The 13,628-nt window shown below is 39.1% G+C and overlaps 1 protein-coding gene and 1 long non-coding RNA gene across 3 annotated transcripts in view; one reads left to right on the top strand and one right to left on the bottom strand.

The window, feature by feature from the left end:
- LOC102212325 (butyrophilin-like protein 2) overlaps positions 1–10,755 on the bottom strand; it is a 21,820-nt gene extending 11,065 nt beyond the window's left edge. Inside the window, exons 1-5 of one of the 2 annotated variants that reach the window (XM_005754356.2) lie at positions 10,547–10,755; positions 8,146–8,496; positions 5,459–5,672; positions 4,810–4,874; positions 3,699–3,815 (exon numbers count right to left, since the gene is read on the bottom strand). In XM_005754356.2, the coding sequence (XP_005754413.1) occupies positions 3,699–3,815; positions 4,810–4,874; positions 5,459–5,672; positions 8,146–8,496; positions 10,547–10,595 (796 nt within the window). In that variant the 5' untranslated portion in view covers positions 10,596–10,755. The remainder of the gene's footprint in view (positions 1–3,698; positions 3,816–4,809; positions 4,875–5,458; positions 5,673–8,145; positions 8,497–10,546) is intronic. The other variant, XM_013907847.1, reaches the window with a different exon arrangement.
- Positions 10,756–11,400: 645 nt separating this feature from the next.
- LOC102212136 (uncharacterized) lies at positions 11,401–13,622 on the top strand. Its single transcript, XR_312395.1, has 3 exons — positions 11,401–11,622; positions 12,521–12,620; positions 13,439–13,622. It is a non-coding gene; the product is annotated as an uncharacterized LOC102212136 (long non-coding RNA).
- The last annotated feature ends 6 nt before the right edge of the window (positions 13,623–13,628 follow it).

The raw sequence follows: 13,628 nt of genomic DNA, 5'->3' as shown, positions 1-13,628 counted from the left end.
TCTCACATTCACACACTGGTGGAGGCAGCTACAGTTGTAGCCACAGCTGCCCTGGGGCAGACTGACAGAAGCGAGGCTGCCATATCGTGCCATCGACCCCTCTGGGGCATACAGTGATAAAAGCATTTTGTGCTACCAGTTTCACTGTAGCACAATGGACTAAACTTGCCACTTGATGCCTTGACTTTTTTCTTTCTTTCTTTCCGTTTATGAGTGTGGGAGAACATTTTCTCCCAGCACACAAGGACGTTCCAACCTGAATATACACACGGATAACACAAGTCACATGACAATGCATTGGGAAAATGTATGAACGGGTGCAAGTGCTTATTTTTGACTGTGAATGCACTTCAGGAAGCCTGAGGCATATTCTTGAAGACTACCTAAAGAAATTACAAGAAACATTGCCTAAGAGCGTTCGGACTTTGTACCCATTTGTGTTTGTACTTTTCAATGTATTAATCTTTGTCGTCAGTGTGTGCAAATTCAACAAACTTTACAAACCGAGACATGTTTTTGCCCTACAAACTTTACAAACTACAACTTTTTAATAATAATAATAATAATAATAATAATAATAATAATAGACACAGTTGAAGACATAAAAGTAATACTAAAGACTTACATCAATATAGATATGAAAAGATACAATGAAATAAATAAACACTTAACACCTGGGTTAAGTGTTCCTGGTGGAGTCATCTGACACTTAAAATCGGGGCAGCGATAAAAGCATTTCCTGAGTAAAAAGTAAAGTCAGGGAAATTAGCTCTGATTCATGCCAGCAGAAAGTACACTGGGATAATCAGGGCAGCAAACAAAGGCACAAATGACCTTGTGCAAAACATTAGCAAACAAGAATGATTTGGGAGTCTTTTTTTTTTTTGGATAACAAAACATTTTTGTTACATGAGCCAGTGAAACAGAGCTCAATGTCCAATGTTTCATCTATAAAAATACAAACATATCAATTTCCATTTGCACAGTTTATGCAAAAACATAATTGGAAATATATTTTTTCTCAAGCCCATTGATACATAACACTATACAAAAAAATACAATAGCAAGTAAAAAAAGGCTTTAAAGTGCAAGAAAAAAATTTGCTAAAATTATTTCATCTATTGGAAAAGCACTCCTATATGTTAACAAAGTGATGGTGAAATGGCCTGCATTTGTATAGGTTTACTAGTCCCTAAGGACCCCAAAACGCTTCACACATCCAGTCATCCACCCATTCACACACTGGTGATGGCAGCTACATTGTAGCCACAGCCACCCTGGGGCGCACTGACAGAGGCTAGTCTGCCGGACACTGGCGCCACCGGGCCCTCTGACCACAGCCAGTAGACAACGGGTGAAGTGTCTTGCCCAAGGACACAACGGCCGAGACTGTCCAAGCCGGGGCTTGAACCGGCAACCTTCCAATTACAAGGCGAACTCCCAACTCTTGAGCCATGATCGCCCCACAGAGTGTTAACAATGTTAACAAAGAACTGGTTTTTTTCTCCAAACAAACAAAAACATACAAACTAGCCCCAACTCTTAATATGAAAGTAAAAAGAAACAGCCTTTTATATATAAGCAAAAGTATCGCAAGCACCATACATCATGGTCTGGTCCCATTTTTTGACTGGTAATGCAAAGAAAAAGAACGAAATCATGCTTAATATTAAAAACATTCAAAGAACAGGAGACACTGCAGCTGACTGTCAAGCCCCTACTCCGTGCTTCCATGACTGGTGTGAAATTTCAGTTTCTAGTTATTGCTCAGTTAAGGAGTTTCAGTCATTTAAACCGAGCAAACATTGTCTTGCCTTATGCTTGAAATGTACAGCTTACATTTCCTTTACTTTTCATTTCTTAATAAACTTTTATGTTCATCTTCTTCAGGTAAATTTCTCAGGAGGCTGTGACGGTTATGAAATTCAGCTAACTGTGGAAGTCCTGGCGAGTGTCTACGCTGAGGATGGTGGGTGCTTTGATGGGGTGAGACACTGGAGTTGATCATCTGGTGGCTACTGAGAGCAGAAGAAGGGTTGGATGTTGGTAAGTGTAGTTGTAAAATAGCTGGACTGCTGTATATACGGTGGTTTCTTTGAGATATGTGACCAGGGTCTGGAAAGCTGTTTTGCCTTTTGATGATAAGCTTTGAACCCCTGCTTTTGGGTAAGTCATCAGATTTTGGAGTTTTATAGCTGGTTGAAGCTGAAGATGGGTTTGGATTGTACACACTGGTCAAGCTCTTGTTGTCAGGGTCGTGAGTTAACAGTAGTTTGGAGGGTTTTGAAACGTCTGCTGTGGGTGTGGAATGACATTGGACAGTTGTTCCACCGTTGTAGGAAACAACATTGCTGTCCTGTAGTTTTTGAGTCTCATCTTCGATAAGAAACCCAGACTGTCTTTTCATCTGTCCAATGCTGCCATTTAACGAGCTGTCTGTGCTGTTAACTCTTGTCGGGTGGAGGAGGCTTTGATTTGATGTCTTTCTGTTCACTGGCCGCTTTACAATAGCTGTGTAAAATAAAATAAAAAAAGCTGAATCATCTTGTGGAAAATAGAATTCAAACTGTATAGATGGCTATAGGAAAATTATCCAACCTTTCACTTGATTTATGACTTCAGGAAAACAAAACAAAAACTATGATCACTGTACAGACAAAGGAACTCCAAGAAATACACAGATCAGGCAAAACAATATGATCACCCATTGAATATTGTTTTGGTCCCTTTTTCACTGTCAAAACATCAAGATGTTAGAAAAACGTCTTTCAAGTCGTGGAAGTTGTGAAGTTGGTCCTCCATGGACTGGACTTCTTTGTCCAAACACATGTCACAGACGAACAGATTGGATTGAGCTTCATAAACCATTCATGATCCGTTTTTGCTTTATTACGTTGTGTATTATGTTGCTAAAAAGTTCAGGGAACCATTTCCACGAAAGGGGTACATGGTCTGCAAAAACAATTCTTAGGTAGGTGGTACGTATCAAAGTATTACCCACATGGGTAGCAGGAGCAATGATTTTCCAGCAGAACAGTATAACAGGATCTGCTGCTTGCCTTTTTCCAAAAGTACATTGTGGTACCAAGTGTTTCCCAAGTGTTTCCCAGTGTATGTATTCATACACCTTTTATCAGAAACAACATTAACTTTAATTAATTCTTTAATTTGAGCTCCAGTAGCTCGTCTGTTGGATCGGACCGCACATCCATCAGTGAGCCTTGGCTCAACATGAACTCGTTGGTGCTCTGACTTCGTCATCTAGCCATCACAATTTAGGCCCAAATTAACTTGCTCAAATGCCTATGCATACCAGTTGTTCCTGCTTCTGACATTAAGTTTGAGGACAAAATGTTCACTTGGCTCCCTAATATATCCCACCCACTTACTGGTGCCATGTCAGTTATCGTTAATGTTATGCCTGATCAGTGTATACTATTGAGTCAGTCTCAAAACCCCTGAGTTTCCACCTTACACACATGTAATTCTGTCTTTGTGTTCTCTATGTAAAGAGCAACTACATTTTTCTTCATCCTTAAAACAAAAACAACAACAACAACAACAACAACAACAATAAAAAAATAAAACACCAAAACCACTTTGCTGTCATTTAAAAATGTTTCTCAACTGCTCACTGGCAGTCTATATCAATGGCCCTTGCTTTGCATTTTTTTGTATAATTCAGAACTGTGACTCACCAAATCTGAAGCATTTTATGCATGAAAGGGCAACGACTCCAGCTGCAACTAAGAAAAACAGTGCTGTTCCTCCAATGGTGATGGCGATAGTGTGAGGATCAGACTTCATGCAGACACCTGAAATGACATAACATTGTGTTGACATATGAACAGATAATTCATATTATACTTAATATAAAATACCATATATCTGCAAGTTTTTCTTCAAGTCTAATGGGTCCTTATTGGTAGGAAATAAACACCCAGTGCCCTGCCAGGTTTCTTAATCAGGCTACTAGATTGAGACAGTGACACATGCTAAACTGTACTGCCAACAAACTCAACAGGACTCCAGACAATGTCAAGAATAGAGGCGATATGCAAACTGGCAAGCATGTGGTGCAGAGGCCGTACATAGGTTGTATTGGAGTAAAGATATAATTTGTTATCATGATCTCTAAGCAGCACAGTGGCACGGTGGTAAGCACTGTTGCCTCACAGCAAGAATTCAATTCCACGATCAGGCCGGGGTCTTTCTGTGGGGAGTTTGCATGTTCTCCCTGTGTTTGCGTGGGTTCTCCCCAGGTAATCTGGCTTTCTCCCAGCATCCAAAGACATGCATAAGCGGAAGAGAATGGATGGGTGGATGGATCGGTCTCTAAGTATAGATATTTTGGCTAGAACTACATGATCAATCACAGGTGTGTTCTGCGGTGCCGTTGCAGGGAAGGCAGACGCACCTGTGCATTGCAATCAGCCTAGAATCTGTGTAGGGTCCTATGTTTGGGGATCATCGTTGATGTGTATGGCTGGCAGCCAAGCGTGTACAGCAAGCGTGACAGAGATAATAAAAGATGCGCAAAGCATGAGGGCACACCCAGGTCTGGTGTGGATTTCTTACAGCTTAAAATAAAGACAACAGTGGGTTAGGGTGTCAATCCTGGTGTGAAGTGACATGTGGAAAGCAACTAGAGAGCAAATGGTTAACATAGTGGTCATCTGATAAAACTCCACACACGGTAATTTATAGAAATCCCAATAAAACCTACACATAAACCCCAAATAGATAGCAAATGCATTTAAAAAAATGTGAATATTGGTGTTTGAATGCACACGTGAAGATCTGGCATACCTGGTATGAGGATCTTTGTTTCCCTGGTCTGGTTAAACTCTGGTTGATGAACTCTGCAGGTGACACTGTTTGACAAATACACAGTTTATACCTCACATCATATAAGTGAAAATCTAATTTCACAGTTAGTTGGTTAAACATAATCTGCAGTATTGTGCAAAAGTCTTGAGCAAGTCTACATGCAATAAATCACTGCACTTTTTCCCACCTAAAGAATTATATGGGGGGAAGTGCAGTGATTTATTGAAAAGTACAAACACAAATGGGCCCACAGTCTGAACTCTCTTAGGCAATGTTTCTTGTCATTTCTTTAGGTAGTCTTCAAGAATAGTCATCGGGGTTGCTGAAGGTCATTGAAATTCTCCTTTGGATGTTTATTTTGTGTTGTGTCCTGATGATCTCACAGTGTGAATATAGGGGCCCTGGCTCTCAGGAGGCCAGTCCACAGCAGATAGGGTTACACTGCACGAGAACTACTCCTGACAGTTACCTAATGAGATTAGAGCCAGAGAAACAATGAGTTCTGATGCTGTGTTTTCCTGTTGTCCTATCAGAATATAAAGAGACAGATTCAAGACTTTTGCACAGTACTGTAATAAAATTTAAAAATGCTTATCCAATTATTAATGTCTAAAAAAATATGTATAACCTGCTGGTAGCTCTTTGCAGAGTGGCTCTTCGTGTCACAGTGAAATATCCACGGGCATCTTGTTGTCCTTTGGGGTTTTCCCCATAGATGTTTTTTCCATTGTCATCCAGAAATGTTACCTGAGGCTCTGGCAGCCAGCAGTTTGCTTCACAATGCAAAGTTATGGCATCACCCTCTGCTGAAATCACTGAAAGCCTTGGCTCAGAAACAGCCACTGTAAAAACAACAAAACCAGAAGGTGTGATCATTAAATCTGCCATCCGACGCACCTGTCCTTATTTCTGATTAACATAAAAACAATAACAGGTTTAAGTTACATCTATGACGTCAAACCCACACTTTATAACACTCTTGGCTTCTGAAGAAGAATGAAAGACACTAAGTGATACACAGACAATACAAACTGCTTTTACACAATTAAATTAAACTATTTATAGACTGTATCAAATCACAACAGCAGTTGCCTCAGAGCGATTTAAACTGTAAGGTCACGACCCTATGATATTTATATGGAGCTGTGCTTTTTATAAAGTAATCAACTTTTCTAAAGCTCCTTGAAATTGAGCGTTTAAGTAGATGCGTGTCTCCTCCTATAAAAAGTCTGTTCCTCTGATGAAAGAAAGATTATCTCATGTGAACCAATCCTTAATCATGGCAACTTTTACAGGAGTTTAAATCTTACATTGGTCAAATATTATTAATAGTATAATATGTACTTCTGAGCAAGGCCAACTGGCCATATTCCCAGTAAAATAATGAAATAAAGCTGGTGTCATTTGAAGGTTTAGCACACACAATTTACTTTACAGACCCCCCACCCCCCGAAAAATGATGCAGGTACCACCATGGTTGTGTTAATATTTTTCATTCATTAGGGACAAAAATATATCCAAATTTGTAACAATAACAGAATTTTATCTACTATCCCTGGCAGAGGTTTGGTGATGCAATGGTTGCTTGTTTAAGGTCTAATGACTGTGACTCAACTTCAGGGATTTAATGGAGACATGAATGAAACAAGAATTTCAAGAAATGCAATAGTATCATTTCCTGTTTTTCATTATTGGCAGTGGCAGCTTGATTTAATGTCCACGTTTGGTCCAAATCACATTTAAACAGAGAGACATGAAACCAAATGAGGACACACCGGATATGTTCTTCCGGTCCAGCCCACAGGTGGGCGATTGCTACATGAGCAATGAGGCTAATGATCAACCAGTTCAACCTGTTATGAAACGCCCAACTATTAAAAAGAAAAGAAAAAAAAAAAGAGTCAAATATGTACACACACTGAACTCAAAGGACATTCCTGTGGATGAAGCTGTTGTTTGTACTTTAAGCTTCAGAAACGACTCAAAAAACAGTCACATATTTTTAACCCATGAGGATTAAATGTTATGTACACAATGTATTATTTAAAGAGCAAAGTGGAATTGATTCTCAGTGTTTTTCATAACTGCTACTATATTTACAGCCCATACTCAGGATACTTGCCACTAAAGTGTGATATATAGCTGAAAGTAGTGGCTCTGTGTTTAAATAATCTCTATTCTGTTCCTTCCATTTGTGGGCGATCGTGGCTTAAGAGTTGGGAGTTTGCCTTATAATCGGAAGGTTGTCGGTTCGAGCCCCGGCTTGGACAGTCTCGGTCGTTGTGTCCTTGGGCAAGACACTTCACCCGTTGCCTACTGGTGGTGGTCAGAGGGCCTGGTGGCGCCAGTGTTCAACAGCCTTGCCTCTGTCAGTGTGCCCCAGGGTGGCTGTGGCTACAATGTAGCTGCCATCACCAGTGTGTGAATGGGTGGATGACTGGATATGTAAAGTGCTTTGGGGTCCTTAGGGACTAGTAAAGCGCTATATAAATACAGGCCATTTGGAAATCTGTTTAAAGTTTCCTTTTTTGGATCTATTATGCTATGTTTTTATCTTTGAACTCAACTAGAGCAGCTTTGTATATGTCACAGTCAAAATATGGTCTACTCGTCTTTTATTGGTGGTTGGTGCAACTCTTCTGTTCAGCTCCACTGTCTAAAAGAAGCCAGTTTCCCCTGTTTCCTATGCTTTCTTCTGTTGACCTCCATAAACAGTACATTTGAACAGAAGGAAAGTTTTCTCTAGCAAGATAGTGGCTAACTTTATCAACCAATAAAGCTTGATACTCATTAAGACTCATTTAACTTTGAAGTAGTTTTAGACTGTTGACAACTAAAGGCTGAAATGTGAGAAGTTTTACAAGTGTGTGGATTTATGGACGTATCATTGATTTTTATTCAGTTGCTATACGACCCGAAGAACGGATTCAGATTTTTAGGTATAATTAATAGCTCAATTGTTTATTCAAAAGGAAAATCAAATAGATAGAAGATGAAATGAGATACAGATGCAGAAAAGAAGCAGCTCACAGATACTGTCTATGTTTAAATAGCTCTGTGCTGTTAGGGGTAGGGTCAGCTTATATCAAGGACCACCATCTAACCTAGCATAAACTTTGTGGAGCATGGTTTATCCTCCTGTAATTCAAAATTGTGCCCATTCGAGCTCTGACTCTAAAGTAAAACCCAGATCCTGATCGCATGTTAAATGAATTTAGCTGAATTGGACAAGAACCCAACATTTAAGTGGGTGGAGCACACTTAGGCAATTCAATGGTGAACTCTTTGTGTGGAAATGAACATGAGTGGACATACCCACAAACAGCTCCACTGTTGTAACCTTCCTGGCGACATTTTTCTGGAATATGAGGCACTGGTACTTTCCAGCATCAGGCACCTGCACATTGGAGATCCGTAATGAGATGTTTCCATCTTTGAGCTCTTTCATGATGAGGCTTGTCCTGTATTCGAAGGCTGGATTCTTCATCTCGTAGGCCTCACAGCCATCCCGGTACAAGAAGACAACATCTGGCTTCAAGCCTTCCTTGGACCACTCAACAGTCGGAAAGTCTTCCTTGTCAGAGATATGGAAACTGCACGGTAGAATAACATCTCCACCAGCAAAGGCAAGAACGTGCACTGGCTGATCCTGAGCAGGGGATCCACCTAGAAAAAAGAAAAGAAAAAAAACAAAACACAAAAAGGATAAACAACCATATTAAAATGATAAAAACTAAAGTTAATGAAGTAATAAACAATGTGAGTAAAACTTTACTAGAAGGTATTCAATGCCTCCAGGTGGATTGACTCCTGTATGTTATTCTATGTGTTATAGGTGAAGAGAGCACGGAGCTACAAGGCAAACTCTGCAGTTTACCCGTCTTTTTCAAATCCTGATCAATACTCTGAGTATTGACCCGCAGGATTACAGTTACATTACAGAGACAATCAAGTCTATCCCATATATTTTTAATGCCACGTTAAAGCTATAAGGGCATACATCTGTAACAAAAGTACGACATCCAGAAGAGAAAGCCCCTTTTTAAAAGAAAAAAAATTCTGACACAGTAAACTGTTTTTTTTTGTTGTTTCTTTGTTTGTTTTGGTGACATTGTTGATTTATTTTTTCTCTTATCCAGGTTTGGCCATCTTATCTTATTTGAAATGAAAGAAAATTACCACCCAGAGAGCCCGACAGAAAACAAAGCTGCAAGACTGACAAGGACGTTTGTTTCTGAGGACTTTGAATGCCACAATCAGCTGCTTGCACTTATTATCTTTTTCACCTGCATAACGTTGCAGCAGTACTTTCCTGTGACGCAACAATGACGGCTTAGTCACTCAAATATTCTCTCATCCAATTAATCATGAACTTCTGAATGCACTGCATTTCTGATGGCATTTATTTTTAAATGCATAGTATTTGGTTAATGATACAACTATTGGCACGAGTCCATCTATTGAGGTTTGCACTGGTTGGTTCAGCGTGATTAAGATATTGGCCAGTGATGTTCATGAGGTAAGGTGGGGAAGTCCCCAAACCTGTAAGATGTATACTTTGTACATAATTGAAAATATCCCACACTGTTTCACACATACTCTACGTCCCACACTTTGTCAGGACACAGATAATTGTGACATTTATGTAAGCAAGATGCATAGAAACACACTTTATTTGGTACACCAGTTCAACTGCATGTCAGTGCAAATATCTATTCACACAAATCACATGGCAGCAACTCCTCATTAAGACATGCAGACATGGTTAAGACTGAACATCAGAAACTTTGAACATGGTGCACAGTTCTGCACCAGTTAACAAACCGTACATTTCATTTGATTCAGGCATGCAGTGTGTGCATCTTTAACAATTAAAGAACAATTATGATTAAATGATTGCACATCATTGCTGTTCACAATTATGTTTGTGTTTTTTCCTCTTTCAAGTCCCCCAAATTCCCTCTGCACTAGACTGTGGCATATTTAATTGACATATCTGTTATTTTCTCTTCCTCTCTTATCCATTTATAGATGTATTATATTCGTATTGATTTGGGGTTACTTTTAAATGCATTATGGTTTTGTTTTTTCAAACTTTGTGAGTAATTACATTAAATAACCATAATTTCAGCACTGGTTAAAAATACTATGACTACAGTGTTTGTAGTAATTATACAGCACTACTACAGAATGTAATATGAAACTATTCTTTTATTCTGAAAATCTCTTAACACGTCCTGAGATCACTGCAGATTTAAAGCTTGACCTAAGGACGCCGAGTTATTATTTTTCAGCTAACTGGTTTGGCATGATTTACAGAGGTAACGGCAGCAGGTGAAGTTTAAACAAACACTTTCTCGCACTAGTGGAAGACAAACAATCGCAGTATTGCTTGGATCCGCGGCACGTGCAATGAAAGGTCATGTTGAGCTTGTGCTGTTAAGTATCCTGTTGACGGCCAGGAGTCACTGTTCACCGCTTGGAAAAGTTAATTTAAAGAAATCCTGAAAAAAAAACACCTGTTGGCTCCTGTGATCTTTATCTGATAACAGCGATGCATGACGAGGGCGTTTTGCAGTTAACCGACCTTTTAAATTTGCCTTTCAGTAAAATCCCTAACGTTCTTTGGCACTTCTGATTTACTTTTCTCTTTGACTGAACGTGAATTAAATCGTTGCTCTAAACAAAATCAGCATAACCCAGCTCTTTTTCTTACCCATATAGGATGACAGCAGACCGGCAACCACGAAAAGACGACGATACATCCCTAAAGGACAAAAGACTTTCCCCTTCAATTACTGAAGAACCAAATTAATGTTTCGGAAGTTATCATTCTCTCTGCAGACACCAGAAGCCTTTCAGATCAGTGTGATCAGACACACTGACTGACACTCACAACCTCAGACTTTTGATCTTGGTTTGGCTGTGGGCGGTGCAGCAGTTACGCTGTTTCTCACCTGCTGACACACTGACGCTTCAACACCAACAAAAAAAAAAAAGAAGAAAAAAGGTGGTGCTCCTGACCTCTCCAGGGGTCGCCATCTGGTGTTAAAAATGAAACATTACACTCGATTTACACAGTAAATGGGCTGATGGTGCTTCATCGACGTGTCAACTTTCCAGCTCCATAGTTTGATTCGTGGAGTCTGCCATAGTATATAGTTTGCTTATCTTTGTCGAAGCCCTGTGTATTACTTTAGTTATTATTAGGTCTGAGGCAGTTTCAGGCTGAATTACAGAGCAAGTAAAGCACGTCGTTTTTGCAAAACCTCAATGCAATTTTGCACTGATAACGAGCCTTTGTAGGGTGTTTCTGTTCTTATAGAGAGAGACTGTACGAGTCCAGTTTCAAGTTTATGTACAAAAACGTGTTGATTTAACCCAAATAAAATATATTTTAAAAATAACATTATTAAATCGATTTATTTTACAGCCTTCAAACAAATTTGTCAAAATATGAAAATGATGAAATCAAAGACCACAGTGTGTGTGTGTGTGTGTGTGAGAGAGAGAGAGAGAGAGAGAGCGTTATAGAGAAAAGTGACACCAGAAATGCCATATCAGTGAAAGTGCACGGTAACGCTGAGACACGAGGTTTTATATATCTGTTGCTATATATTTACATATACATGGCATCTGCAAACAACGTTTAGCTTAAAACACTGAGCCATATTGTCGTCGTCACGATTTCCTCGTTTTAGACAGGAAGCTCACGCGGCTGATCGCACGTGACAGTGTAAACAAACAACAGAGCTCTTGCGCAGCAAGTCGTAGACTTTTGTTCTCTTTGAGGTAAGTCTTCCTCTTAAATACTTTTGATTATTCTCATCAGAACTGTTATAGAAGTAAAACAGCTTACAGTGTCAAAGGTTTTAACGTTTATGTGCAATTATATAAATATATCGTAACAAATAATACAAAGAAGAAACAAACAACAATACAGTGAAAGTGAACGTGGTATCCGTAACTTTCAGATAGGGTCCAACAGCAAAAGAGGCATCAATGCCTTATAAAAGATGAATGCAAGTAAACAAGGACACAATAGCAGTAAGTCGCAATTCCCAAAAGGTCGATTCTGTTGATCCCGATGTAGCGTTTTCAGTGGGAGAAACATTTCGTTACCCATCCAAGTACAGTCGATTTAAATGTTAAAGAGTTTTCTCAGCTGACGGAAGGGGAGCGTCACAGCAGTTCGGGGGATTTTAAAACCGTCCAGAATCGTTTCTATGTCTTTGTCGTCTTCTGGCTTTGAGATGAAAACAATAGAATAGAATAGAATAGAATAGAATAGAATAGCTTTTTTCGCATTATATGACATAATAAAATCACAGTTGCGTCTCTCTTGTGAGTCTACATTTTGATTTAACTTTGATACTTAATGTCATTTAACACAAAAGCAAAACAAAGAAGCTCATGACTAGAGCGACAAAACTAAGCCCGAAGTCAATGCAGAAACTTAACAATCGGTTTATATGAAAATATCTGGAAGGGGAGTTCATTGTTTTAAAAGCAAATATAAAAAACGAATTAAACACGACCAGAAGAGGGAGAAAAAACAGTCAATGATGAAGAAAAGAGGACAAAACAAACAGAAAAAGCTTTTTCTCTTGGAGCAAAATCGCATAATTAGCATGATTTATTTTGATTGTCTTTAATCTCGTTAATTTTACAACTTTTCTTTTTCTTTAAGATTTCCAAGATGCATCTGTGGAGATATAAGTTATCATTGAGAGGCTACAGAGCCATGATTTTACAGCACATGATTTTCTGCCTTCTCCTGATACACAGAGGTGAGTTCATAGTTTTATCAGCATGGTGTCTTTGCACTTCACATTGCACACGCTGCCTCTTAACTGCGTGCAAAACATTTGTGGTTGAGATCAGTAACTTCCTCCTCCAGAATCAAAGAGCCAACCCACAAAGCCTTTCACAATACAACCCCTATCAAGCATTTCTTTGTGTAGTCTTTTGTGTTTTGAATACTCTTTTCTACTGAACGCTCATTTGATGTCGCCATTGGATTATTAGACATTTTTACTGCATAATTGCACTATATGTTTTGTTATGCAACCTTTTGTGTTTCTCCTCCTTAAACCAAAAAACAGAAGCAAAGACCACATTTTTGGTTGCCTGAACAGGTCATGATTGTTGTCATATATTATATTATATTATATTATATTATATTATATTATATCGTAGTTTTTTTTTTTATTATATCCTGGGGTCAGATGCCTTAAGTGGTATGGGTGTAAACAACTGTCATGTGGTTTGACAGCAGTTTACAGTACAGTTTGTACATTTTTTCATTTTCTTCTCTGAGCTCAACGTCACCAAGGTTAAGTGCTTGGTAAGTTAAGATAAGATAAACCTTTATTAGTCCCACACGTGGGAAATATTTGGGTCATGTAAGAAAGTACAAGTTTAAGAGTAGAAAAAACCCCCACAATAGGTTAGATTATTATTATTAGTAGTAGAAGTAGTATTTCCAGTTTGGTCTAATTTTATATAAATGTCAACTTGTTTGTAAACTGTAAGAGGTTTGACAGTAACTGTGACTTACACTGTCAGGAATGCTCACTTTACTCCGCTGTTTCCTTTTCCTCCTCAGGGCGGCCTCTCATTGTCGTTCCAGCAGTCGTGGCCACAGTTGGGGAAGAGGTTGTTTTGCCGTGCCACATTAAACCAGAAATGAATGCTAATGGCATGAGGCTGGAGTGGGCGAGACCTGACCTAACGCCCGGGTTTGTTTACGAGTGGGCAGACGAAAAAGAACACGTGGTGAACAAACAGCCGTCGTA

This window comes from Pundamilia nyererei, unplaced genomic scaffold, assembly GCF_000239375.1.
Source record: "Pundamilia nyererei isolate P.nyererei 1_Seehausen unplaced genomic scaffold, PunNye1.0 scaffold00552, whole genome shotgun sequence".
Lineage (NCBI taxonomy): Eukaryota > Metazoa > Chordata > Actinopteri > Cichliformes > Cichlidae > Pundamilia > Pundamilia nyererei.
This window is presented reverse-complemented; position numbering and strand designations above follow the sequence as displayed.